The sequence below is a fragment of the Mauremys mutica genome, chromosome 2 (assembly GCF_020497125.1).
Source record: "Mauremys mutica isolate MM-2020 ecotype Southern chromosome 2, ASM2049712v1, whole genome shotgun sequence".
NCBI lineage: Eukaryota > Metazoa > Chordata > Testudines > Geoemydidae > Mauremys > Mauremys mutica.
This window is the reverse complement of record NC_059073.1, coordinates 145,306,544-145,332,105: the sequence shown is the minus strand read 5'-3', so window position 1 is coordinate 145,332,105 and position 25,562 is coordinate 145,306,544. Positions and strand designations below refer to the sequence as shown.

General features: G+C 53.9%; 2 protein-coding genes across 3 annotated transcripts in view; both read right to left on the bottom strand.

Moving 5' to 3' along the window:
- Positions 1–2,077: 2,077 nt before the first annotated feature.
- Positions 2,078–18,180, bottom strand: LOC123364518 (caspase-7-like). Its single transcript, XM_045006726.1, has 4 exons — positions 17,929–18,180; positions 16,191–16,363; positions 3,728–3,857; positions 2,078–2,528 (listed from the first exon to the last, which is right to left on the bottom strand). Exons 1-4 carry the CDS (start codon positions 18,125–18,127, stop codon positions 2,284–2,286), a joined length of 747 nt encoding a protein of 248 aa, XP_044862661.1. The 5' UTR covers positions 18,128–18,180; the 3' UTR covers positions 2,078–2,283.
- A 3,855-nt stretch (positions 18,181–22,035) lies between these two features.
- Positions 22,036–25,562, bottom strand: part of RETSAT (retinol saturase) — a 29,580-nt gene continuing 26,053 nt past the window's right edge. For both annotated transcript variants that reach the window (XM_045003896.1, XM_045003895.1), the window contains 2 exons: positions 23,882–24,041; positions 22,036–22,288 (listed from right to left, as the gene is read on the bottom strand). In XM_045003896.1, coding sequence (XP_044859831.1) covers positions 22,143–22,288; positions 23,882–24,041 — 306 coding nt within the window. In that variant the 3' untranslated portion in view covers positions 22,036–22,142. The remainder of the gene's footprint in view (positions 22,289–23,881; positions 24,042–25,562) is intronic.

Sequence of the window (25,562 nt, the reverse complement as noted above, 5' to 3'; positions counted from 1 at the left end):
CATCTGCCTCCTGCCTGTAACAGACCAGATGTTGGTTGTGAACACTTTATTAGGATTGTTTAATTTATTGCAGTCTCCTAGCACTGTGCAAAATCAGTATTGTCTTGCTGATCCCAACCACCTGCTGAGTTGAAAATAAAATCCAGTCCAACAAATTTTCATGCTCTAATCCCTACATTCCAGTCTTTCACCCTCTTAGGCTGCTTAATCAAATAATCCCAATTTTTTTACCACAAGCTCAGTAATGCACTAGAATTTAAACTACACATAAACCCGGCTAGGGCAGAGCAGGGCTGGACAGAGTTTACCTTAAACACATTTACTTTTAGTTTCAACAGAGTGTACAACAGAATCACCCAAGACAAGACTTGGCAATGAAGGGGCTTTGATGGATGGCACACTACACTGACGGTAGTGGAAATGTGCTCTCCTTTCATGTCGAGTTTTGATCTGGCAGAGAAATCTTTCCCATAGTGCTGGTGGTGTGGGCTCTGGGGTGAGGCCATAGATGAGGGGTTTGGAGTGCAGGAGGGGGCTGAGGCAGGGTGTTGAGGGGAGTGTGGGCTCTAGGGGGGAGTTTGGGTGCAGGAGGGGACTCTGGGCTGGGGTAGGTGGTTGGGGGTGCAGGAGGAGGTTCGGGATGCAGGGTCCCGGCAGCTCCTGGGAAGTGGCCACCAGGTCCTTGCAGCCCCTAGGTGGCTCCATTAAGATGTGCCATCTAAACCAGGCTTGGGGTGTGCACCCTAAAGAGGGATGTATGTACCAGCGTGGCCCTTCCTGCTAAACTGAGAGTTCAGACCCTCCTGAACATCAGATGAAGGGTGCATTGTGCTTGTGTGAAACTGCCACCTGCTTTTTTATTTGATTTCAATTTGCACAAGCTAACCACTGGCTTCCTGCAATAAACGAGAAGCAAACTCACTTTAAACAGGAGCCCTCTTAGCAACTCGCTTATCTCCCCTGCAAACAAAACCATTTGCACTTTGGTCCGGTTTGGCTGTAACTAGCCAAGCTCAGAAAGAGCTGATCAGGTGTTCCACGGTCACAGCAGATGGCAACTCGCCTAGCAGAGGATACTGCTGATCTGTGTATTGACCACACAACTGAGCTGAGGAAAATAAAGCTGAAGCAGAACATTCAAGTAAAAACACTTGGTTGTGAATCGCCTCGTCCACTGCAAGCTGCCGGCTTAATTTTCTGGGGAGCTTTAGGGTGTAAAATCAAAGAGAGCCTGGGACAGGCAGCCTTATTCCCAGAAACTTTATAATCGTATTTATGGCTGTGGAGCACAGCTAGCGTGAGAAGAACAACTCAAAGATAAGGAAGAAAATTTCCGCTTGCTTACTCAGCTGTGTAGAGCCAACCTCATGAGGAACTTGTGTGGAGCCCTGGTAACTGAAATGTAAGTCACTGAGGGCCAGATGGGCTTCTGGGATACATTGAGCCAGACCCAACCGGTAGCACTGGGGTTGCACAGAGGCCCTTGGGTTTTGGCACAGATACAACCGATCAGCACATGCTGTAGTCTTTGATCCTCACACGCAAAAACGTTAAGGTTCAGGCGCTCAGCTGAGCCCTGAGCTCCTCCACCCCCTCTGGAATGGGAGTTTACTTCCCAAAATGCCTGTTGGAAAATGTGGAAATGCAGAGCAAAGGTGACACATCACACACACCGCTGCTTCCCACCCTTAAGTCTGCCTCCTCCCGAATGCCAAGAGTTACTGGGATCATCACAGCACCGTACACAGCCCTTATTATCATCCTTAGTATCAGATACTAGAGTTCAAAGGAGGCATTCAGCTAGGAGAAGTTTCAGGTAGATCCTGCCTATAGATTTTGCCATCTAAAAAAAAAGGAATTCCTTAACCAGATAAACTCAGATTTATTTCACCTACTCTACTTTGGGCCTGGAACTGGGCCACCAATTTTCAAACTGCTCTGATTGTGAATGTGGATTTTAGAGGTTGGAAAATGTCGTCGTAAATGGGCTGTTGCAACTTTTAACAATTGTGCAGCTACAAGCTGGCCCAGAATCAAACAGCTCAGTCTCTAGAACATGTTTTAAATAATAGTGCAATGTTAGTTTTATTATTCAGAGAGCACTGGAGAGGTGCATGGCCCTTCATTTGCTCATACAACAAAAAAGTCCTAGTGTCGTGTCGGGACAGAAATGCTGCTGGCCCTCACGCGCTCTGTGATTCCCCTTGCAGTCACTGGCCATGCACAGCACTCCTGAAAGAGTTGGAAAGCAGCTGGTGGCTCCCTCCGGCGAGATCCAAGTTCTCAGAGTCTGCCGGTCTCCGTGGTTTGGGTGGAGAATGGGTAAACCTCTCGCACCATGTTGGTGACAAAGCAGGGCATTTCCTTGTCACCGTGGTATGGCCCTTTGGCTTCGCAATGAAGCGCGACTTTCCAGCTGATGCGGGTCATTAGACGTGCAAGTTCAAGATGCCGCTCATCTCCTTCCAGAAACTCCAGCAAGGTCTGGAGAAACATGGAGCCCAGCGGATTGAGGAAAGCGCTGTAGCCTGAAAATACCAGAGAAAGGACGTCGTCTCTTGCGGGTGTAAATTCCCAGAGGGCTGCTTCATTCAAATACTGATGCAGCTGCTGTACTGGGGGCTGGGAGGAGACTGGTTGACCCACTGTTTCCATGGCCCCATTTACACTACAGAATGGAATCAGGACCCCATCGTGCCAGGCGCTGTACAAACGCAGAGCCTACAGCAGAAACGGCTGCACCTGTATGCCAGCCATGGTGTGTTGCCCTGGTGCTAGAGGAGAAGCCTTCCTGGAGCCTCGTCTCAGGTCTTTCCAGCACTGTGTCATGGAAACCTGCAGGTTTTCAGTTTAAATTAACCTGCATCAAAAAATGTCTCCCTCCTTCCCCCTCCAGAGGCCTGGTGGGGGATGCAGGGCCAGCGTGGGAACAGGGGCGAGCGACTGATCGGGATGAGGGGTACCCATCTGGCTGAGGAAAGCCTTGGGTTGAGGGGCCCCTATGGGAGCCAGGGGTGTGAAGGGAAGGAACAGTCACTCTTCTTTTTTCTGTGTCCGCTGCCTCTCTGTCCCACCCCCCAAATGCAAGCCAAGAGCAACTTTGTTCCCTTCTCAGCCAGCGTGGGGCCCGGCTGGGCCCTGGGGCAGGGGAAGCAGCATGTAAAATGCCTGTGCAGCTAGTGTCATGACTCCCCCATCAAACCCCACATCAGGGCCCCCCTCTTTGAACAATTCCCCCTCCGCTGGAATGGCCCAGCATTGTACAGTGAGCTGGTATCTCTGTCGATACATCTCCGGGATGGTTGGGGGGGCACTCTGTGGGCCACAGGGTGCGCAAGTCTAGTGGCGATCACCCTGAGCCCGTATGCACGAGGATCCTGGGCTGAGACTCCACTCTGTTTCCCTACGAGCCTTTTCGGTGGGATTCTCCCCACCTCCTCCGCGTTTAACTGAGAAAAGAAATTCAACGTTTCTTTCCCAAAATAGCGTGAAAGGGGGCAGCTGTTGACTCCGGCACCAGAGCTACAGAGTCAAACTGGTGGCTGTTGCTGGAGACTAGCCGGCTCTCTGTTGGGCAGCAGTTCTGCTCCACGGCCGTTGTCTGAAGGGGATGGCTGGCGCAGCACGGACGGGTCAGAAGGGCGTTGGAGCTGAAGGAGTAGAATTGCCCCTGGGGTGACAGCCCCTTACGGCCTCCAGTCCCAGGGCCGTCTCTGCACTCACTCACCTGGGCTGCAGGCGAACATCACGGCCGTGCTGTCAGGGATGGAAAGGTAGTGCGAGAAGCTGTCTGCTGGGGGCCGGCCGCTGTCCGTCTCCACCCACACACCTGGATCCGTCACATTCCCACGGCAGGCCTGGAAACACAAGCACCGCAATCAGCTAGCAAAGGTCTGTGTTGGGTGCTGTTCATTCCACTGATATCCCCTCTGGCCTCCTCTGGGGCAGGCCTAAGCCCCCTCCCATCTCCCCCTCCCCACAGGCCTGGCTGGAGCCCCCCTTCATCTCCCCCTCCCCACAGGCCTGATCCTCCTTCATCTCCCCCTTCCCACAGGCCTGGCTGGAGCCCCCCTTCATCTCCCCAGGCCTGATCCTCCTTCATCTCCCCCTCCCCCCAGGCCTGGAGCTCCCCTTCATCTCCCCCTCCCCACAGGCCTGATCCCCCTTCATCTCCCCCTCCCCCCAGGCCTGAACCCCCTTTCATCTCCCCCTCCCCCCAGGCCTGGAGCTTCCCTTCATCTCCCCCTCCGCACAAGCCTGGCTGGAACTCCTAGCTATCTTCCCCTCCCCCCCAGGCCTGGAACCCCCCTTCATCTTCCCCACCCCACAGGCCTGGAGGCCCCCAGCCATCTCCTGCTCTCCACAGGTCTAGAGGCCCCATCTGTCTCTCCCTTCCCCTCCAGGGCTGGCACAGACACCCACACACCAACCCTTCCTGGTGGCAGATTGGGGAAATCTGGAAAGATCAGCAATCTGGGCAGGGGCTAGTCAAAGGAGACAGCTTGGAAAATGCCTTCCTTGGAGCAGACCCCTGCCATGCAGCTGGCCATGCTCAGTCTGACACTGGGGTAGTTGGTGGTGTACATTTATTACCTGGCTGTCTGGATTGCAAGCTCCTTGAGGCAGAGACTGGCTCTGTCTAGGCTCTGTTCTGCAAGCGCTCAAAAATAGACACCACTGGCCGGATCCTCTCCCTGCTTCCGGCCACTCAGTACCGCAGAGTAGCCAGAATCTGCTCTGGATCTGTCAGATCCATAGTGAGTGAGGTTCATTCACACCCTATGGCTGTTTGGTGGCCAGTTACTGGGGAACTAGCCCTTTAAGGAGGTTGTGGCTCCTCTGGGCCTGTGGCAGTCTTCACCCACCTCCCCAGGTGAAAGGAATGAGTTAAAGGGGCAGATAATGGGAGCATGTGACTCAGACCCACAGGCTAAGTGTAGGGAGATGCCTCAGAGAGCAGGAAGGTTGTGTGAGGTTCTTACAGGGGCTCTGGAAGGGTCTGTCTACCAGTGAAAAGCAAAAAGCTGGCTGAAGTCCCCTGCAGTGTGTGTCGGGGGCAATGGATTGCTAAGCCCGGGATGGGTATAATGGCCTGGCAAGCCAGTCCCCACCAGGGAAGGGTAACTTCAAAGCTCCTGGCATGGTGGTCTCCTTTCCCTGTGGAAGAAGGGAAACTGAGGCAGTACCAGAGTCTGATGCCAGGTGAGCCCTGGGTACATGGCCCCTATGTGACACGTGTGTGGTGTCTGGGAATGGGTGACAGGGGATGGATTGCTTGATGATTCCCTGTTCTGTTTATTCCCTTTGGGGCACCTGCCATTGGCCACCGTTGGAAGACAGGATAGGATACTGGGGTAGATGGACCCTTGATCTGACTCAGTCTGGCTGTTCTTATGTGTCATTTGTTATATAGTGGGATGTGTGTCAACATGAGTCCTAATTACCAGCAAGGATGCCAGTCTCAGGTGAGGGGCATCCCAAGGCTGGAATGAGGCCTGTCCCAGCAGGGGCTTGATGGGGCAGGGGTTGCATTGCAGCTGTTTCTCTGGTACCTGCCTATCAATAAACAGGACGTTGGCTGCTAGCACTAAAGGCTTACATGTGGCTGGCAGAGTCTGTGCACTGCAACCTGCATAGCCTGAAATTGCCTCCCCCTTTCAGTGACCAAACTCTTTCTGGAGAGTCTCTGTTGTTGTTATGCATGGTTATAATACTGTGGTCTTGCCCAGAGGTTCTGAGCAGGTGTTTATTGCGCTAGTTGTTGTACAAACAAACACATCATTAACAAGCTGACTTCCGGTAAACCCCAGCGCAAGAAGCCAGCTCAACGCAAGCCGGAGCAGGCAAGTGGCATGGGTGTGTTAGTGACCTTTCAGTACCGAGCAGGGGCCTTAATGGTGCGGCTCGTAGCGAGGGCATTTCTTGTACAACAAAGAATGTATTCAGTTAATCCTGTCAATGGCATGGGCAGGGAGCGGGCACCTCCTGGGACTGTTCTGCAGCGGAGTCACTGCAGACACTCCAGCTCTGATGCCACCTGTGCTATTCATTGTGGGGTGAACGCATTAGTAACCTGCGTTGCTCCGGCTTACATTGGGGAGTTGCTGTCGGGCAGGCCTATCCGTTTGACCCATGAGGTGGCGTGTGCTGCATCATTTAAAAATGCAAGGGAACCGGAGGGCTTGGAAAGTCACAGATGACACAGGCTACAGCCAAGTGCTATGCAAGCGTCTTCCCCGTTTGTGCTGAATGGTGGACGAACGGCTCCCCCTGCTACTGCCTCTCCATCATGCCTTGCAGTCTCCAGCGCTCCCCCAGCCCCTCAGCTTGGACCTGCTGCGCCCCTTGCTCCTCCAGGCCTGGGTGTCTCTCGAGCTGAGATGGCCAGTCACGCAGAACAGTGCAGTGACTCAGCCCCGGCTGTTGGCCACCAGGATGATTCTCACTTGTGCCTGGGGTGGGATCTGAACCCGGGATGGGGGTCCTTGGCCCACTGTGCCTCCTCTCAGCAATTAGTTCCTGATGCCCCCCCCAAGGCCACTTATTACAGGAACCCCCTGGGAGGTGATTATTTCTCTCCGTGTTTTGGGGAGAGAAAACATCATATACTGAAATGCTGCACCTGTTGTTCTTCGAGTTATTGCTCCTATGCATTCCAGTTAGGTGTGTGCGCGCCGTGCGTGCACGGCTCTTCGGAAGATTTTTACCCTAGCAACTCCGGCGGGCCGGCTGGGCGCCCCCTGGAGTGGCGCCGCTATAGCGCAGGATATATACCCCAGCCGGCCCGTCCGCTCCTCAGTTCCTTCTTTCCGCTCGTGGGAACAGTGGAGCACAGCTCAGCTGACCTCCACTTCCCTAGCTACTCGTAGTTTCTCTCGTTCTGTTTATAGTTGTAGTTAACTCTGTTTGTTTGTAGAATAGTATAGTGTATTTATTTTACAGGGGTAGGCGTTTATCCCCTTCCCCTCACCCGGGGCCGGGTCCGATGCCCGGTCCACAAGGTTTTCTAATGCTCGGCAGGCCACAAGCCGCTGCCGACAAGAGTTCTTCTCCTAAGTGCCTCGAGGGATCTTACCTCACAGATAAGTGCCGCATTTGTGAGGCCCTTAATCCGTGAACAAAGGGGAGCGGGGCTTTCGTTTTAAACAGCTCCTGAGGGAGGCAGCTCTTGCTCCTCCGCTCTCGGCGCCGAGCGCTAGTTAGTTTTCACGGCGCACTCCCTCGGCACCGGACCGCCGGTGCCGCCAAGGCCTCCTGGCACCACCGTCGCTGACTCCGACGTACCCTCGGCATGGACCTCTCTCCTGGAGGATGAAGAGTTACTCCGGCCAGGCAAGAGCCGTCGAATCCGGTGCTGGAAAGCTCCCCGGTACGCACCGTGGTCGAGCTTGCCCGGAAGCTGCGTCCGAGCCGCCTGCTCCGCAGCCGAGCGCTATGCTCAGTCGGATCGCCCGGCACCGATGTCTGCCGCAGCACCGACAATATCCGCACCTTTCACTCCGGCCAGGCAAGAGCCATCGAATCCGGTGCTGGAAAGCTCCCCGGTACGGACCGTGGTCGAGCTCGCTCTGAAGCTGCGTCCGAGCCGCCTGCTCCGCAGCCGAGCGCTATGCTCCGTCGGATCGCCCGGCACTGATGTCTGCCGTGGCACCGACAATATCCGCACCTTTCACTCCGGCCAGGCAAGAGCTGTCGAGTCCGGTGCCGGAAAGCTCCCCGGTACAGACCGTGGTCGAGCTCGCTATGAAGCTGCGTCCGAGCCGCCTGCTCCGCAGCCGAGCGCTATGCTCCGTCGGATCGCCCGGCACCGATGTCGGCCGCAGCACCGACAATATCCGCACCGTTAACTCCGGCCAGGCAAGAGCCGTCGAGTCAGGTGCCGGAAAGCTCCCCGGTACACACCGTGGTCGAGCTCGCCCGGAAGCTGCGCCCGAGCCGCCTGCTCCGCAGTCGAGCGCGATGTTCAGCCGGATCGCCCGGCACCGATGTCTGCCGCGGCACCGACAGTATCCACACCGTTAGCTCCGGCCAGGCAAGAGCCGTCGAGTCCGGTGCTGGTAAGCTCCCCGGTACGGACCGTGGTCAAGCTCGCTAGGAAGCTGCGTCCGAGCTGCCTGCTCCGCAGCCGAGCGCTATGTTCAGTGGGATCGCCCGGCACCGATGTCTGCCACGGCACCGTCAATGTCCGCACCATTAACTCCGGCCAGGCAAGAGCCGTCGAGTCCGGTGCCGGAAAGCTCCCCGGTACGGACCATGGTCGAGCTCGCCCTGAAGCTGCGTCTGAGCCGCCTGCTCCGCAGCCGAGTGCTATGCTCCGTCGGATCGCCCGGCACCGATGTCTACCGCGGCACCGACAATGCCCGCACCATTAACTCCGGCCAGGCAAAAGCTGTCGAGTCCGGTGCTGGAACACTCCCCGGTACGGACCGTCGTCGAGCTCGCTATGAAGCTGCATCCGGGGTGCCAGCTATGGTCGAGCTCACTATTCCCTCCACGCCGGAGACAGTGTCCACGGCGAGGGGGCTGATTGCAACGACAGCATCTACGCTGCCTCAGCCCCCGGCACCGCCGGTGGGGGTTACATAGTCGATGGGCAAGCCTGCCTTGATCAGACCACCCTACCTCGGCACCGCACAGCGGCACCGTTCAGAGTCGCGGTCCCGCAGATGTTCTCGGTCCCGTCACCGATCTAGGTCTCGGCACCGTTCTCCATGTTGGTACCAGTAGTGCTCGCGGCACCGGTCAGCATCCCGTTCGCCGGTCCGGGACACTCAGCTCCGATCAAGCCCCAGGCACCGGGACGCTCGTAGCCACTCCTGATCATCGAGCCTCGCACCCTCGGTCGACCGCCCGGCACAGCTTCGGTGGCAGGTCCCGTTCTCGGTACCAGTCTGTCTACCGGTACCGATCCCCGGTGCCGCATCGAGCGACGTCAGTTACAGACGGAGACTCTACCAAGAGCTTTCAGCTCCTCCAGGGCCATCCAGCCACGCATCAGTGTCGTCCCGTGCGGACACTTCATATGCGTAGCACTCTGTTTTCCGATGTGCCCTCCAGAGTCTTCCAGGAGACCTATCAGTGGGCATTCTGGACACCGTGGGTGTACTACCACGCCAGAGGCGTACCGGTGATCCCATCTCGCTCCGTTCCCTCCGAGCTCTGGGTGCCAGAGGTGACAATTAGTCGTCCCCGTCCGACCGGTACAGAGCAACCCCCGGTTCGGCACCGGGCTCCCAGATCCCACCGGATCAGGAGGTTGTCCAGGAGCTCGAGCCCACACAGGACCCGCTTGTCCCGGGCCTTTCTTCTTCCTCTTCCCCAGATGAGGCGAGGGCAGGAACATACCCCTCCGGCCCTCCTCTAATCGAAATGCGACCAGCCCCTAAATCCAAAGAGGCTGGGCGTGTGGTCTTACTGGGCCATAAGATGTACCCGGAGGGGGCCCTGCAACTTCGTGTAGCGAACCAGCAAGCCCTGCTTATCCGCTACTGTGGGTGGCGGTGGGCAAATTTACAGAGTCGGTTCTTCGGAACTCCTGTCAAGAGTTCGATGCCCTCCTGCAGCAAAGGACGGAGCTGGAGAGAGCTTCCCTCCAGGCCTCGTTGGACGCAGCTGACTCCGCTGCCATGACTCTGGCCTCGGGTGTTGCCACGCGGCGCGTTTCAGGGCTCCATTTATCGAGCCTTCCCTCGCAGCTGCGGCACGCTATACAGATCTTGCCCTTCAGTGGCACAGGCCTGTTCTCTGACAACACTGGCCCTAGGCTGCAGAACCTAAAGGGCAGCAGGGTCACTTTGCTCTCTCTCTCTCGGCATACACATGCCGGTAATTCAGCGCCGACGTTTCCGTCCCCAACCTCCGCTCTTACCCTGCGCCTTGACAAGGTCAGGACATGGCCAGCGGGCGTGGCTTACACGGTCGTGGCCATCAATCCGCACCCCAAAGGAGCCAGAATTAGGGTCCTTCTGACCACCAATGGGGCAAAAGCCTACCCATCCTCGCCCCTCCTAAGGACCCCTCTCACGAGCAATTCCTCTGGCAAGAGGTGCGGACGCTGCTCCTCATCGGAGCTATACAGGAGGTACCTAAGGGCGAAGCCTATTCCCCTAAGCGAAGGGAGGTCTCAGACCTATCCTAGGCCTGCAGGAACTCAACAAGTCACGATGCAGATGAGTTCCGCATGGTACCCAGGGCGACCGTCATCCCATCCTGGGATCCCGGAGACTGGTACGCCGCCCTCGATATGAAGGGCGCGTGTTTTTCACGTTGCCATTTCTCTTCCACACAGAAGGTACCCTCGGTTTGGGGCCTACCATCGTTATTCCCAGTATACGGCCCTCCCGCTTGGCCTCTATACAGCCCAGGGGTATTCAAGGTGCATGGCTGTAGTCGCCACCTTTCTTCGCCACCGTCTGACACACGTTCTCCGTATCTAGGCGTGTGGCTCCTTCGTAGAACTACCGGGCCCAAAGTACCAGTCATGTGGGCATCGACACGAACCTATTCCTGTGTCTAGGCCTGATGATCAATAGTAAAATCCACTCTGATTCCCATATAGGGAAGGGAATTCATTGGGGCCGTCCTGGACTCCAAACTCGCCAGAGCCTGCTTTCCTCAGCCTTGGTTTCAGGCGAGGGTAACAATTGTACAAGGTCTACGGACCTTCCCGCCAACTTGGGCTCGCTCTTGCCTCGGTTTCCTGAGTCACATGGCTGTCTACACATTTGCAACTAAACATGCCAGGCTTCGCCTCTGTTCACTCCAATCGTGGCTCACCTGGGGGTGCCACCCGGGCAGAGATGGCATACTCGTGGTCGTCTCGTTTCCCCCGAGCAGCCTAGGCTCCCTCGACCGGGAGTCGGCGTCCTCCCCGGTGTATCCGGGGATGCTGTTTCATTCACCCCTCGGGGTCCCTCGTGACAGACAGCCCATCTCTCGGCTGGGTGCGCACCTGGTGTAGTTTCGCACTCACGGCCTTCGGTCAGCGCAAGAGCTGGCCTTACACATCAATGTCCGAGAGCTGAGAGCAGTCTGCCTTGTGTACCAGGCGATTCAGCTGGCGGATCGTCTCAGCAGATCCTTCCTGTCTCACAAGTGGTGGTTTCCTCCCGTCTTTATCTATTCCGTTTTCCAGAAGTGGGTCTTTCCCCGCATAGCCCTCCTCGCTCTCGCGAGAACGGAAAGAGGGAGAGAAATTCTCCTCGTTCCAAGGCCTCTCCCCAGGCTCGGTCTTGGAGGATTTTCCTGAGGCCATGGATCAGCCATCTGCCGTACGCTGTCCACTGTCCCCGCTGGTTCACAAGGTCCTGCTCAAACTCCGCAGGGACAGAGTGCCCCTGATTGGGTTCGCTCCAGTGTAACCTGGGCAGCACTGGCACACCATGTTGCTACACCTGTCGGTAGCAACCCTCTTGGCACAGACCCCATGACACGGAATCACGACAAACTTCACCACCCGGTCTTGTAATCTCTGCACCTCACAGCAGGACTCCTGCGTGGCTAAACCGATCCGAGTTACGTTGTTCGGCCTCGGTTCTACGGGATTCTCCGGGGTGGTAGAAAATCGTCCATTCGGTTAAAGTATCTGGCCGAGTGGAAGCGTTTCTCATGCTGCTCCGAAATGCGCAATGTTTCTCCCGCCGAGCTCCCGCTCCATTCCATCTGGTTCCTCAGGGCTTGGAGCGTTTATACCCCCCCCCCCCAGTGGGGCCTCGCCATAAACCTGGCTCTTCAATCTGGTTCTACCCAGTTTTATGACTGCCCTATTCGAGCCACTGTCAACAGGCTCGTTGATATAACTGTCCTGCAAGGCAGTTTCCTGTAGTCTTTCCTGCGGCCACACGAGTCTCCGAGCTTCAGACTCTCACAATAGGCCCAAGGTATACTGTGTTCCTCAAGGACAAGGGCAGTTATTACCACGTCCGACCTGCCTCCCTAAGGAGGTGTCGGCCTTTTATATCCACCAGGATATCTTCCTTCCGGTCTTCTTTCCGAAGCCACTCTCTGTGCAAGGAGAGCAACGGTTGCCCTCCTTCGACATCTGCAGGGCGTCCGCAATCTATATCTAGCGGACTGAGCCCTCTCGTAACGCCCCCAAAACCTTCATCGTACCGGCATACCGGACGAAGGGCATACCTGTTTCCTCCTAGAGGATTTCATCTTCAATGACGTTGTGCATCTGCACCTCTTCTGTTTCGGCCCATGTGCCATAGAGCCACCTTGCTGCACATTCCGCCAGGGCTCACGCTTCTCGGCTGCCTTCCTGGCTCGCATTCCCTTTCGGGGGATGTGTTGTACACCTATCTGGTCCTCGGCCCACACCTTTGTCTCATTGGTCCAGGAGTCCAGAGCTGTTGCAGCCTCTGGCTTAGCGGTTGCGTTCTGCAACATCTAACTCCGACCCCACCGCCTACGTAAGGCTTGGGAATCACCTAACTGGAATGCATAGGAGCAATCACTCGAAGAAGAAAAGACGGTTACTCACCGTAGTAACTGTTGTTCTTCAAGATGTGTTGCTCCTATCCATTCCAGACCCGCCCTCCTTCCCCACTGTCGGAGTAGCCGGCAAGAAGGAACTGAGGAGCGGACGGGCCGGCAGGGGTATATATCCTGCGCTATAGCGGCGCCACTCCAGGGGGCGCCCAGCCGGCCCGCCGGAGTTGCTAGGGTAAAAATCTTCCGAAGAGCCGTGCACGCACGGCGCGCACACACCTAACTGGAATGGATAGGAGCAACACATCTCGAAGAACAACAGTTACTACGGTGAGTAACCGTCTTTTCTCTCTGCTGTAGTAATTTGTCTCTGAGCTCATGGGCAAGCAAGGTTCCCTCAGGCTAAGCAAGGTTCCCTCAGGCTACTCGGTGGATGGGAGACCCCCCCCCCTTCCAGAAAATCCGCCCCCTCCAGAGTCCTGTTTGGAAGGGCATTGGGGATGCCCTAAAGTGGAGCTCTTCTTGGATATTACTGAGCGGATGCACCTGACTGGCGCTAGAGGGCGCTGTAGTTCAGAGCATGGCTTTCTGTCTTGAACCACAGAAAGGTCCCATGAAACCTTTCGAAAGAGTTGGCACATTAGCCCTTAGGACTAATTCCAACTGGTTAATTATTTTCCGCCTCTGTAAACTTCCCTTTAGGTTTAGCAGGTAAACAGAAAAAACTGCCTCTTTCCAGGTGGAAAAACCCAACAATCTCCCTGAATAGTGCGATGTTCTGCAGGAGATTCTTCCAGCTATTCCCAAGTCTCCAGCTCCCAACTCCTAGGCAAACAGACTGCAGAGCAGGGAGTCTATGCAGAGCAGGGAGATTGCCTGCTAGCACTAATGGACCAAGGCTGTGGGTGAGATTTTCTAAGTCACCTAAGGCCTATTTTCAAAACGGATGTTGTCACAGGTTGCACTGAAGAGCCCCTTAGACACTATTGAAAACTTTGCCTGACCTCTCTGTGCTTGTACTACTACATCCCACTGCTGCTTTCAGCACAGTATCATGGAATCATAGAATCTCAGGGTTGGAAGGGCCCTCAGGAGGTATCTAGTCCAACCCCCTGCTCAAAGCAGGACCAATTCCCAACTAAATTGACCAATCCCCAACTAAATCATCCCAGTAACTGCTGTGATTTAACTGAAGTAGATGCCACAGCTCTACACTCCAATCGTTCCTCTCCAACAGGACCCAAAGAGTGTGAGGGGTCACAGGGAGCCCATCCCACCAGGATCCATCCTGTCGTTACTGCTCATCAATATCTACATGAAACCAGGTGGAGACACCTTCTGCTAATGATATGCCAATGACACCTGGCTGCTTATCTCCTTGTTCACAGATGCAACCTGAAGCATCTCCAGGAAGCTGGAATGCCTGTAGATAAGCACCAGCATGAAGAATTCCTGGCTCCAGGTGAACTCAGGTAAGATGGAAAAGATGCTGTCAGAAGGGTAGGGAAGGCTTTAGGGAATTAGCTAAGACTCTGTCCTACACTTCCACTAAAGCATGGGTGGACCAACCTGTGGCTCCGGAGCCACATGCGGCTCTTCAGAAGTTAATATGCGGCTCCTTGTCTAGGCACCGACTCTGGGGCTGGAGCTACAGGTGCCAATTTTCCAGTATGCCCGGGGGGTGCTCACTGCTCAACCCCTGGCTCTGCCACAGGCCCTGCCCCCACTCCACCGCTTCCCACCCACTCCCCTGAGCCTGCCATGCCCTTGCTCCTCCCCCCCAGAGCCTCCTGCACACCACGAAACAGCTGATCGGGAGGTGCAGGGAGGGAGAGGCAGATGCTGATTGGCTGGGCTGCTGGTGGGTTGGAAACACTGGGAGTGGGTGGGGGAAGCTGCTGGGGGGCTGCTGATGTATTACTGTGGCTCTTTGGCAATGTAAATCATTAAATTCTGGCTCCTTCTCAGGCTCAGGTTGGCCACCCCTGCACTAAAGCCATCCATTGGCCATTCATGAGGCCTCAGGGAGCTGTTTGATTGCTCACTAAGTCTAGTTGGTAAGGTAGCATCACTGGCAAAACAATACCTTCTTCATCCGCTAGGTTACTAGGACACCCCATCCCTTCCACCACGATGAGGAAGTGGCCATGATAACCCACGTTTGTTACCCCCAGCCTGGATTGTGTAAATTGCTATGGGGAGCAGGAGGAGAAACCTGTGACATGAGTATATTCTTAATGCAAGTTTTTTGGTCATGCTACAGCCACCAGTCCTTGAACAGAGGTGGTTGCAAATAGCATGTAGGATGGGATCTCAGCCCAAACACCAGTGCCAGTTCCCAGGTTGCTGAGGCCTATGTGAGGCAATGACTGTGTAAGCCTTTAGCCACTAGGCAGAGAACTGAGACTTGTGATGCTATCACATATGCCACAAAATATCTGTGAGCTGTGGAGCACTTTGGGTCATCCTGGAGCTGGTGGCAGACTGGCAAGATTGAGGCAAAGTGATCCGTTAGCCTCGGTCTCAAATGTTCAGTCCCCAGATTCACTCAGGAGCTACAGGAACTCCTTGGTGCAATGTAAGCCCCTCTCTTTGTTAGTGAGACATTGATGAATGACTCCCTCATTCATGGAGTGTAAACATTCTCTGAATTGTTTGGATGGATCATGCTGTGGTCTCTCGCTATTTGTATTGGGTGGCTGTTCACTTGGCATCATTTCTGCTTCTGGATGGATGACTGAGACGTCTTCACACAAGAAAATAATGAAGAACGGGCAATACATTGCACGCTTTCAGGAGCTGATTTTCAGCACTATCCTGCGTAACATCTGTGAACCTTGCAGAGCCCCAGACGCTTGCACAGATGGCTGCTTGTTGGAATACGTGTGGTTATCTAATGATCTGACCCTCCCTATCAGAGCTGAACTTGATACTTCTGGTTGTGTAAATGTTTGCGAATTGGGTGCATTACTCTTCCACCAGCTCCATTCTGCCTGTTTAGCACAGCTGTAAAAGAGTACGATCGCAGCTTGAGCGGACGTACCTGAGCATGTAAACCCTGTACTGACTGCATCGTACCAAACGGATTAATGTACCAAGGACAACGACTTAGTATAATGCTGGGCAAGCTTATCAGAAATCCATCAAAATCCACAGTACCATCCCGAGTCAAGTGCACAGCACCATCTGAGGACCTGCTATGTCCAGAGGAATCAGTAAAATGTGCTCAGTAAGTGGGTTTTTCTTTTTTCTCCTAAAGCTTCTTATGCTTCCCTCTCCCCCACTGCCCCCTTTCCCCCCGAATACTTCCATGCGCTGCAGTGTGAGAACCTCTGGTCTAGAGACAGTTGGGAGCTTCTGTTCTCCCTGTCTGTAATAGAAGGACAAGGGGCCATTCAATGAATTTAAAAGGTGAGAAACTCAAATCTGAGAAAGGGAAATAGTACTTTAGACAGCATGTGATTAGCCTGTGGAACTCACTGTCACATGATGTCATTGAGGCCAAGAACTTAGTGTGATTCAGAAAAGGATTGGACATTCATATGGCTGACAAGGATATCCAGAGTTGTTCTAAGTAACAACATAAGTTCTGGAAGGGATATTAAATCTCAGGCTTAAGATGAGACCTAATGTGGAGGTCCCACATCTGCTGTTATGAGGCTCTTACACCTCTCTCTGAAGCATTGGTGCTGGCCGCTGACTGAATACTGGGCTAGATGAACCTCGGGTCTGATCCTGTCTGGTGGTTCCCATGTTACCTGTATAAAGAAGATCTTGGGCTTTCCAGCTAGCACTGGGCACCTTTGTGGCGATAACATCTGGAAAATCCTTGTCAGCTTGACCAGCTCTCCCCAGCAGTCGTATATGGCCCCCTCCTCGCCGTGGCTGGACAGAATGCTGACAAAGCAATCACCATGCTCTTCCCTGCTCTCTGTAAAGACACATTAGTGCAGCAGCTCCTTAGAGCAGCCTGATGTCTGGCTGGCACCCACGAGGAGAAAGGATGGGCCCGTGGGTCAGATACGAGCCTGGGACATAGGGGAGCTGGGGTCAATTCCCTGCCCCTGACTCACTGTGTAACCCTGGGCAAAACTCTTAGGGAAACCGAGGCCCAGAGAGGTCTGTAAAAATGGGAAGAATACCTCCCTGCCTCCTGGGGTGTTGTGGAAATAAATACACTTGCTGGGGTCCTCTTTAGGGTATGTGTATACCCCCCCCTTTCATGAGCTCCTCAGTCCTTTGCAGTGGTGGAACCCGTCCCTGATAGCAGAGAGCTCTTTAACCTAGCATACAAAGGCCAGGCAAGACCCAGTGGTTGGTCACTGAAGTTGGATAAACTCAGAGAGGAGATAAGTCGTCCCAGTGGCCCAGCACCCTCTCTGTGAACGTGTCATCTAGGGATGTGGTGGGTTCTCCATCACGTGGAGTTTCTCAGTCAAGATTGGGCATCTTTTTCTAAAAGATCTTCCCCAGCACCATCTTGAGTGACGGGGTCCGATGCAGGAATCCCTGGGTGAGACTCTGGGGCTGGCACCTTTTCAGCCTGGAGGAAGGGTGTGTCAGAGGCAGGAATGGGCATTAGCCGTAATGCACTGGACTCAGGTTCTCCCCAGATGGAATATAATGATCCCTTAGGGACCAGAGCAGCTGGCACAAGCTAGATCAGCCTCAAGACTGCTCTAAGCTGGGCTGGGGCAGAGAATCAGGGAGCTGTACCCGGTTGTTGGTTCTTAGTATATCCGGCTTTTTCTCCCTCTTGGGCTGTATGAGGAGAGGAGTTGTCCTCAGCAAGGAGCTCCCTTCGGTGCTGATGGAACCAGCCATGCTCCTTTCTGCAATCCCTGGGATCGCGCAGCCTGGCAGGGAAGCGGGCATTGCAACAGCCAGAACTACTCTGTTCCCTGCTGTGATGCTGCAGGTCACCAGCTGGGCAGGGACAGGTGTTCCCTGCAGCCCCATCAGGAGGTAATTGAGAAGACGGTGCAATGGTGTGGCAATGGTGCTGATTCAAACCCCCGTGTGGACTCGGCTAGGAGCTCATTTTCCACCCCAAACTCAACCTTTGCCCCTTAGCACGGTCACCCTCGAGGGACACGGTTTACAACCTCAACTTGCTACAGGTTGGTCACCCCAGGGGTAGGTGATCCTCATGGCCCTTTCTGGCCATGAGGTTTAGGAGTCTCCCCCTCTCATTCTTTGGTTGCTCTCCCGCTCTCTGAGATGTCCATCTCAGTTACATCTCTCCTGAGAGTAGGACCGAGCAAGAGAAGGGTTTATAAATATACCCTCCCTAGGGGGTTGTGAGTGGCATGTGCTGCCTGGGATATGCCAGTCCAAGGGGGGGGGGTCTATTCCCCCCCCCACACACACACACACAATCTCAACTGTGCACAATTGATGTTCCAAGCTGCAACAAATGTAATGGAAGCCCTGTCCATCCACTGGTCCCAACACGCAGCTTTGCACACTGCCAGGAGCAAAGCAGGGGACACGTACCTTGCCGGTAGATCTCCTCTATCTCCTTGGCTGCCTGGTCATAGTACAACTTCACTGCATAGTTGAGTTTGGATAATGCTTTAAACAGCTTGTCTGCTTCTCTCTTGGCCCCTTTCCTGGATTCCAGCGGCTCAGTCCTGCTGCAGAACTCGTAATTGACAATGATGACAGCTCTGTTCTTTCTCTGCTGCACGGACATGCTGTGAAATCCCTTTGGCAGCGCTCAGGTGAGGCCGGCTGGCAGCACCTATTGCTTCAGCAGGAGTGATCTCGGTTTCCTCTACCTGCGATATCTGTCTTCTCGCTCAGCGAGGGTGGAGTACTCCTAGAAAAGCATATCCTGCTTCACGGGGTGACTCAGTGCCAACACAGCTGTCCTACCCAGTCCGCTCCCAACCCTGCAGAGCTCAGGTCATGTGCAAAACAGGGCCAGACTAAGGCATAGATGGGGCTGTAGACCTAGCTCCAACTCCTGGAGTCAGGGGATGACATTGGTGTCTTATTACCTTTTATTTAAGGAAAAGGCTAAGTTCGTTGTCAAGCGTTTCCTCTGCAATGTGTAGCAAGTGTATCTAAAGCAGGAAAGTCTGCCTGAGTCTTCAGCCAGCCTGAAGCAAGCTCTGTGCGGCTGGAACACCTCATGTTCTTAATAGGGTGTTGGCACCAAGACTTGATACTACTAGGGCAGGGGGTGGCCCTGGGGTCAGAGAGGTGCCTTTTGCTCATCCTCTGGAAAGCTGTTTAAATTTGGCCAAGCTCTAATCCTCTGAATGTAAATGTTTGCATGTGCTCAGAGCCTTAGAGAAGGCTCAACCTTGGAAACTACATTTCCCACAAAGAGACTTCTCCTCAAGGGAGAAACATCAGGGCTGCAGGGGCTGAGCTGGACTTTCTCCGCCATTGCTGCTCCTGGTCGCTGAAGCGTGAGAGCAGTGAGATTGTTCATGTGCTGTCAATGCTCCTGCTGGTTGCTTCCTCCTTCTCTGTTCCTCTCCTCTCTGCTTTCAAGGTGGGGGACAGGCACAGAGGAGAGGATAAGGAAGGCGGGGCAGGGGATAGTAGGAGTGGTGATGGAGGCAGGAGCTGTGGTGACAGGGACAGAAGGGGATGGGGTTGTAGGGATATGAAAGGAGCTGGCTCAAGGAGGTATGCGGGGGAGGGGGGAATGGATCTTTAATCACTTGAACTCTCCCTTCCAGAATATAAAAGAGAACAAGATTTCTGAGTCAACAGAGCTCTGCTGTTTTGCAAATAACTGAAACCCACTGGCAAAGTGTGTGTCCGTGCCCCTTTTGTGGTGGTCCGCGTAAGAGAACAGCCTACTACTGCTACCGTTCCATTAGCTCAAGGGGCAGAAGTCTGTGCTGTGGATCTAAAGGTCCCACCCTTGCTGATGATCCATGTGTGATCAATATGGTTCCAAGTGCTGGAGCGTCTGTCTTTTCAGATTTACAGTTGTGCGTGTCACTTGAATGAGGCAGGTGAGGGGGTGTGGAACAGGATGTGGTTGTGTAATTAGAGGTTGTATAACGCATATGCACAAGGCTGTATGCCTGCAGCTGCAGCCTTCTGGTAGGGTAGCTGCTCTGAGTGAGAGATCATTGCTGGCAGTTCAGCCCCCTCACACCTGAGCTACCTCAGAACTCCTGAGCGTATAGAGCGACAGGGGCCTGGCCTGTGACTTGCTTCCGCTATACAACTAATGGCCTGGTGACTTATTGTGCCACCACCGCCTTGTCTGAGCCCTCTGGCTTTAACTGCACTTTGGCTTCATTACCCGGAAAGAGCAGGTCTGAGGTAGGTATTCCGCGAACAGCCACGGCGATGCAAAGAAATCATTTAGCTTCTCAGCAATGTCCTTATCTTCCTTCCTTGCTCTATTTAAACCCTGTGATCCAGCCGGCTCAGAAATTCTTTAACAGGCTTCCTGCTTCGCATGCACTTAAATAATCTCATTTGACTCCTTTGGCTGAGGAAAGGATTTTGGGGGCAGGAAGTGGGGAGGATTTGGGGATCAGGCTTTCCCCTTTATTCACTCTTTACTCTCCTCAACTTTTCTTTCTCTATCGCCAACCCCAAGTGTACACAAACCATGAGCCAGGCCTCTGAAATTAGGAGATTAAATTTAAAAGAAAAAATAAAGCCAGAGTTCATTGGGTTTGCTGTCTGAGCTTTCAGGGAGTTCTTGGGTCATGCTTTCAAGCTTGTTGTTTTCTGTGAAAGCAGGAGAGCTAGAAACTTAAAAAAAAAATTGAAATCTGATAGTCACCTAATCACATGACTCCAGGAGCTGGGGCTTTAAGAAATGCACCAAGTAGTGAGACTCCTGATTAAAATCAGAAGTGGGCTTGCTTCAGGGCATGAGAGGAGTGGTGGGCAGCAGCCTCTCTGCTGCAAGGCAGGATCTCACAGACATGGGTCTTGTTTAGATTCTAAGTCACACAGGCTAACTAAAGGCCTGGACTATGCACAAAGCTCCTCCCTTTTAAGCAGAGGGGTGATTTTTTGTTTTTAAACTGATCTAGTGAAACCTGAGACAGCTTTGCATGTGGAGACTCCTAAATTGATTTAAGCCTGGGTAAGATGGGTTTAGCTTGCCCATGTGTAAATTTTCAAGGACAAGCTAAACTGCTCTAACCAGGTTCAAAGTGCTCCACACAGCTGTCTGCACTGGCTTAAGCAAATAAGCTAAAGGACCCAGTTGAAACTTTGTGTGTAGATGCCTGAAAAGACACTATGTTAAACCAATGCAAAACCCTGTGTAGACACTTATTAATTAAGCTAAATCAGGTTTTAAAATTTTGAATGAGGGAAGCTACTTTAGCTAAGTGGACATTAAATCAAATGGGGAGCGGGAGCATCCACATGGGGTTTTGCTCCAGTTTAACTGAACCAATGCAGTTCTGATTTAGACAAAACCTTTGTCTCCCTCTCCCCCTTCAGTTCTCCGGTGGCAGGATCCAACCCGTTCTGGCACCATGGTGAGCTGTGATGCAGGCAGGGAGCAGACACAGGCTGGGGAGGGGGGAATAGAGGTAAGGGCTTTACTAGTAACAGACCTGTAGTGACTCAGAAGGGGCATAAGAGCCAGGGCCGGCTCCAGACCCCAGCGCGCCAAGTGTGCGCTTGGGGCGGCATTTTGCCGGGAGGGTGGCAGGCGGCTCCGGCGATCTTCCGCAGTCATGCCTGCGGAGGGGCCGCTGGTCCCGCGGCTTCGGTGGCGCATCCGCAGGCATGCCTGCGGGAGGTCCACCAGAGCCGCGGGATCAGCGGACCCTCCACAGGCACGTCTGCAGGAGGTCCACCGGAGCCGCGGGACCGGCGACCGCCAGAGCGCCCCGCACGGCGCGCTGCCCTGCTTGGGGCGGTGCAATTCCTAGAGCCGCCCCCTGATAAGAGCAGCCATACTGGGTCAGACCAAAGGTCCATCTAGCCCAGTATCCTGTCTTCTGACAGTGGCCAATGCCAGGTGCCCCAGAGGGAATGAACAGAACAGGGAATCATCAAGTGATCCAGCCCCTGTCGCCCATTCCAGCTTCTGGCAAACAGAGGCTAGGACACCATCCCTGCCCATCCTGGCTAATAGCCATCTTGGCAGCGCTATTCCTGGCTATAGGGAGGCCTTTTGAGGTAGCTTAAAGTACTTTCCAGCAGAGAGTAAGGCAGGAGGGGGCCACAGTCCGTGAGAAAGGAAGGAACTGTGACCGTGTATAAAACGGCTGGCACCATTTGGCAGTGGCCATCTTAGAACCAATTTCATAGGACTCCATGTTGCAAGGCTCTCAGCATCAGGCCCATTACCGGATCCAAACCTGCTGGCCTTGGATTTCTTGCCAGCTAATTATGAGCGTAGGAACAAATCCCACTCTGGAGAAGGTCAAACCGGAAGCCGGTGAACGCTGCGGGTTTTGGACTCTGCTCCCTGGTGCGTCCTACGAATGAGACAAGGGGCTTGGGAATCAGGTGTACAACGAACAGCCAAGGCAAACCTGAGAGCCGTTTGTAGATACGGAGGGAGCGGCAGCTGGGTCTGTGCACGGTCGAAGTGGCAGTTACGTCCCTGGCTTAATCCACAGAGTTAAGCCTTTAAAATTTGTAGGTGGGTTTTTTATGGTTAATTTTTATTTAAGAACAAAAAAATCTTACAAGTTACGCTGTTACCAAGTGCCTGGGTCAGGGCACATGCACAGAGGCGCTGGGTGGGTCCCAGGAGCTCAGTCTTTCTTCTTGGAGTTGTTGGCTGGGCTGTTTCTCCACAGACGCAGCATGTCAATGTAGAGGTTGCGCTGCAGGACAGCGCTGGCACACAGGACAGCTCCTTGCAGCGCTCCCATGAAGCCACACAAGAATACGTCCTGCCCTAGGAGACAAGCGCACACTGTCACAGCCGCTTTCCTGGGACCCGCTCTGAGGGGGCACCTCAGCCTGGGGTTGTGCTGAACCCAGCGAGGCTGGTGGAGAGCCGGTCAATCAGCCACTCCTGCAGGGGGTTACCCTGACAGCCAGGCGCTACAGCCAATCCTAGGTCCTGCCTGACCTCTGCCTTTCCCCAGAACACTCCCGCCCTATCTGCCGCCCGCTGAGAGCAGCGCTCCAGGACATGCACCCTTTTGCCTCGGCCTTCGTTGCTGCCGTATCCAACCTGCTGCGCCCTTGGCCTTCCCCGAGCTACTGGCATCTCCCTCCCGCCGCACGGCTGAGCCAGCTCCTCTCCTGGCAGGTGCTCGTCAGCATTCCTCCAGGCCGAGTCCCATGAGCACGGGAAGCTCCCTGCTGGTCACAGCTCCCCAGCTGAGCCAAACACATGCACTTAGGGCAGCTCTCCAGGCAGCCCGTTCGCCACTGGAAGCTGGGCACCTGGCTGCTATTTGTGCCTTTGGACTGTTCCCCTGCCTCCTCTTCTAGCACCTTAACTGAGGTATCAGGGAAGATGAGGCCCCCACTAGCCACTTCCTCCAACACTGAACTGCTCAGACTCACAGTGGAGACCTACTCACCAGAGGGAGACGCTAACGTGCCAGGTGGGCAGAAGGCAAGGTCCAGGGCTGCTGCTCCCAGCAGGCGCTAAGGGGCAGGGTGCCCGGATTTCTACCCGGGTGCTGTCCTGTATCTCCTCTGGTGATTAGGTGCTGCTAGTAGCTGGAAGGAAAGACTGAGCCTCCAGTGCTCCCTGCTGCTGCAAGGGGAGCGGGTCTGTTCTACTTGTGCCCTGGTCTCCATTGGGTGCCATCCTCCCCTTGACTAACAGCAGGCTCTGCTGCTCAGAGCTTCAGCAGCATGAAACAGAAGGGTCTTGATGGCTTCCCTGCTGCCCTCGGGGGCTCTGAAGAGAAGCAGCAGAAGGGCCTTGCTGGGGTTGCTCTGTGGCTTGGCAAAGCTCTGAGCAGCAGCACGGGAGCTGCCTGCCTGCTGGCTCAGTAAGACAGCGCCGCGGCCGGTGGCCTCACTCAGCCCCCTCTTCACTTGCTATGGTTCTTGCCGGAGATTTTGGTTTGCTTGTTTTCCCTCTTCCTTCCCCCTCCCCTGGCACTAACCTCAGTGCTGCTCTTTCCTTACCCCAGCCCACCTTGCCGAAGACTGTCTGCTCTGACTTGCTTGCCTTCCCCCAAGTCTCAGGTCTTGGAGCCAGTCTCTCAGTAGCTCACACGACACTGCGGGGGCGCAGTGGTGTCAGCTACATGGGATGTAGGGAGAGCTGTTACGAGTTGCTGGGGAAGCCTCTGGATAATTGAAATTCAATTTCCATCCCTTCTTTATGCAGCATTGTCCAGTTCTCTCGCCCTAGCCCTGAAGACACTTTGAACATCACCCTCCGCTAGGTGAGGCATTCCCCGGTTTGAAAGTCAGCCCAGCAGGTTGGTTCTGGGAGACGGAGGTGAAAATACAGCCATGGTCAGGGAAACTGAGTCAGGAATGGGGCGATCCAGTCAGAAACCCCTTCAGTGTAACATACCTGTCAGGTAGAGGTTTGGCACACAGGTCTGAGGGCGTAATGCGGCAGTAGCTTCTGCCTGCAGGCGAGAGATGCTACAGACAGCTCCATATAGCTCTCCTTTGGGGGAAGCTATGTAGTGCTGGTTGGTGAGCGGAGACCCGGCTGATATGCACTCGATCTGTTGAAGACAAAGACATTAGGGGAGCCCCCAGTCACTGTGTCCTGTGCACAGGACTTGAACAGGGCTCATGTAGATAAGGGGGCCTCTAGAGGTCTGCAGAAAAGCCGCTTCTGCCCAAGAAAGTGCATTTCCTGGGGTTGCTGCTGCAGCAGCCAGGAGCTACGCGGGATGATCTAATCAGGCACTTCCCATCCCTACTGATTTGATTCTTCCCCAGTTTTGGATGGAGCTGGGATGTTTGTTGCTGCTTTCATTGCACCTTGTAGGGCGCGTCTGGGTGTCTTAGCACCTGCGTTTCTGCCATGCCAGGCCTGCTTTGGGGAGAGCGCTTTGGGGAGAGATGTTGGAGCAGCTGTAGAAATGGCCGGGAGGGGGGTGCCTGACAGTCTCCTTAAGGGCTACAAAAACCAAGCAACTACTTTGCATTTTCTTCTTTTCACGGTGAAAGAGCAATAGAGTTTTAGAAAAAAGAAAAAAAAATATTTTGGACCCCAAGGGTTTTTTCCCCATTGGCTGGTCCCTTCTGGCCTTTAAAATAGAGAGTCATAGATTTTTAAACATTTTCCAAAACCCAGGCACTTCAAACCATGGGAAACCAGGCACTTCAAACCTGGGAAACCAGTCCAGGTTGCTAAAGGACAGCAACTCAAAACACTACCCCATCAAGCCTGGAAATGCCACGTAAAGCTATAAATCCATATGTATGCTGTCCATTCTCTTAGCCATTCAGCTTTAATTAGTCACTGTCACCAATATCATAGAATATCAGGGTTGGAAGGGACCTCAGGAGGTATCTAGTCCAGCCCCCTGCTCAAAGCAGGACCAATCCCCAAACAGATTTTTGCCCCCGATCCCTAAATGGTCCCCTCAAGGATTGAACTCACAACCCTGGGTTTAGTAGGCCAATGCTCAAACCACTGAGCTATCCCTCCCACCATAGCTATCCCCTTTGGGGAATGCCATGCAGAAAGAATGCACAGGTCTATTGGATAATACACCATAATAAACATACCAGAAATCAACATGTCCACACAGCTAAGGGCACATAGATAGCAGTGAGACTCAACTGCCAAACTAAAACCATTTATACACCAAAGCAACTCTGCATAACAGCTGGAGTTCACAATGCATAGTATACACTAGCTGTGGCGTGCAGGGGATCACATCGCCAAAGCATTCCTTTTTGTGCAATTATTGCTTTCCAAAAGTGCAAAACACCAAAACCTCCCTCTATAAATATGCTGCAAAATGGGTCTGTGTTGTGATAACCCCTAGGAGTCAGTCATGAGCCAAGACCCCACTGTGCTAGGTGCTGTAAAAACAGAACCAAAAGATGTTCCCTGCCTCAAAGAGCTCACACTCTCAATAAATAAAAATGTGTTTTAAAAGAAGGTCAATGGGCCACACATCTGAAAAAAAAAATATATCAGTAGCATATTCTACTTCCCAGTATTACAAACTTGAGTTGTAACAGGTGACTGTTCCTAACGGGGGAATAATGCTGAAATCCACACCACA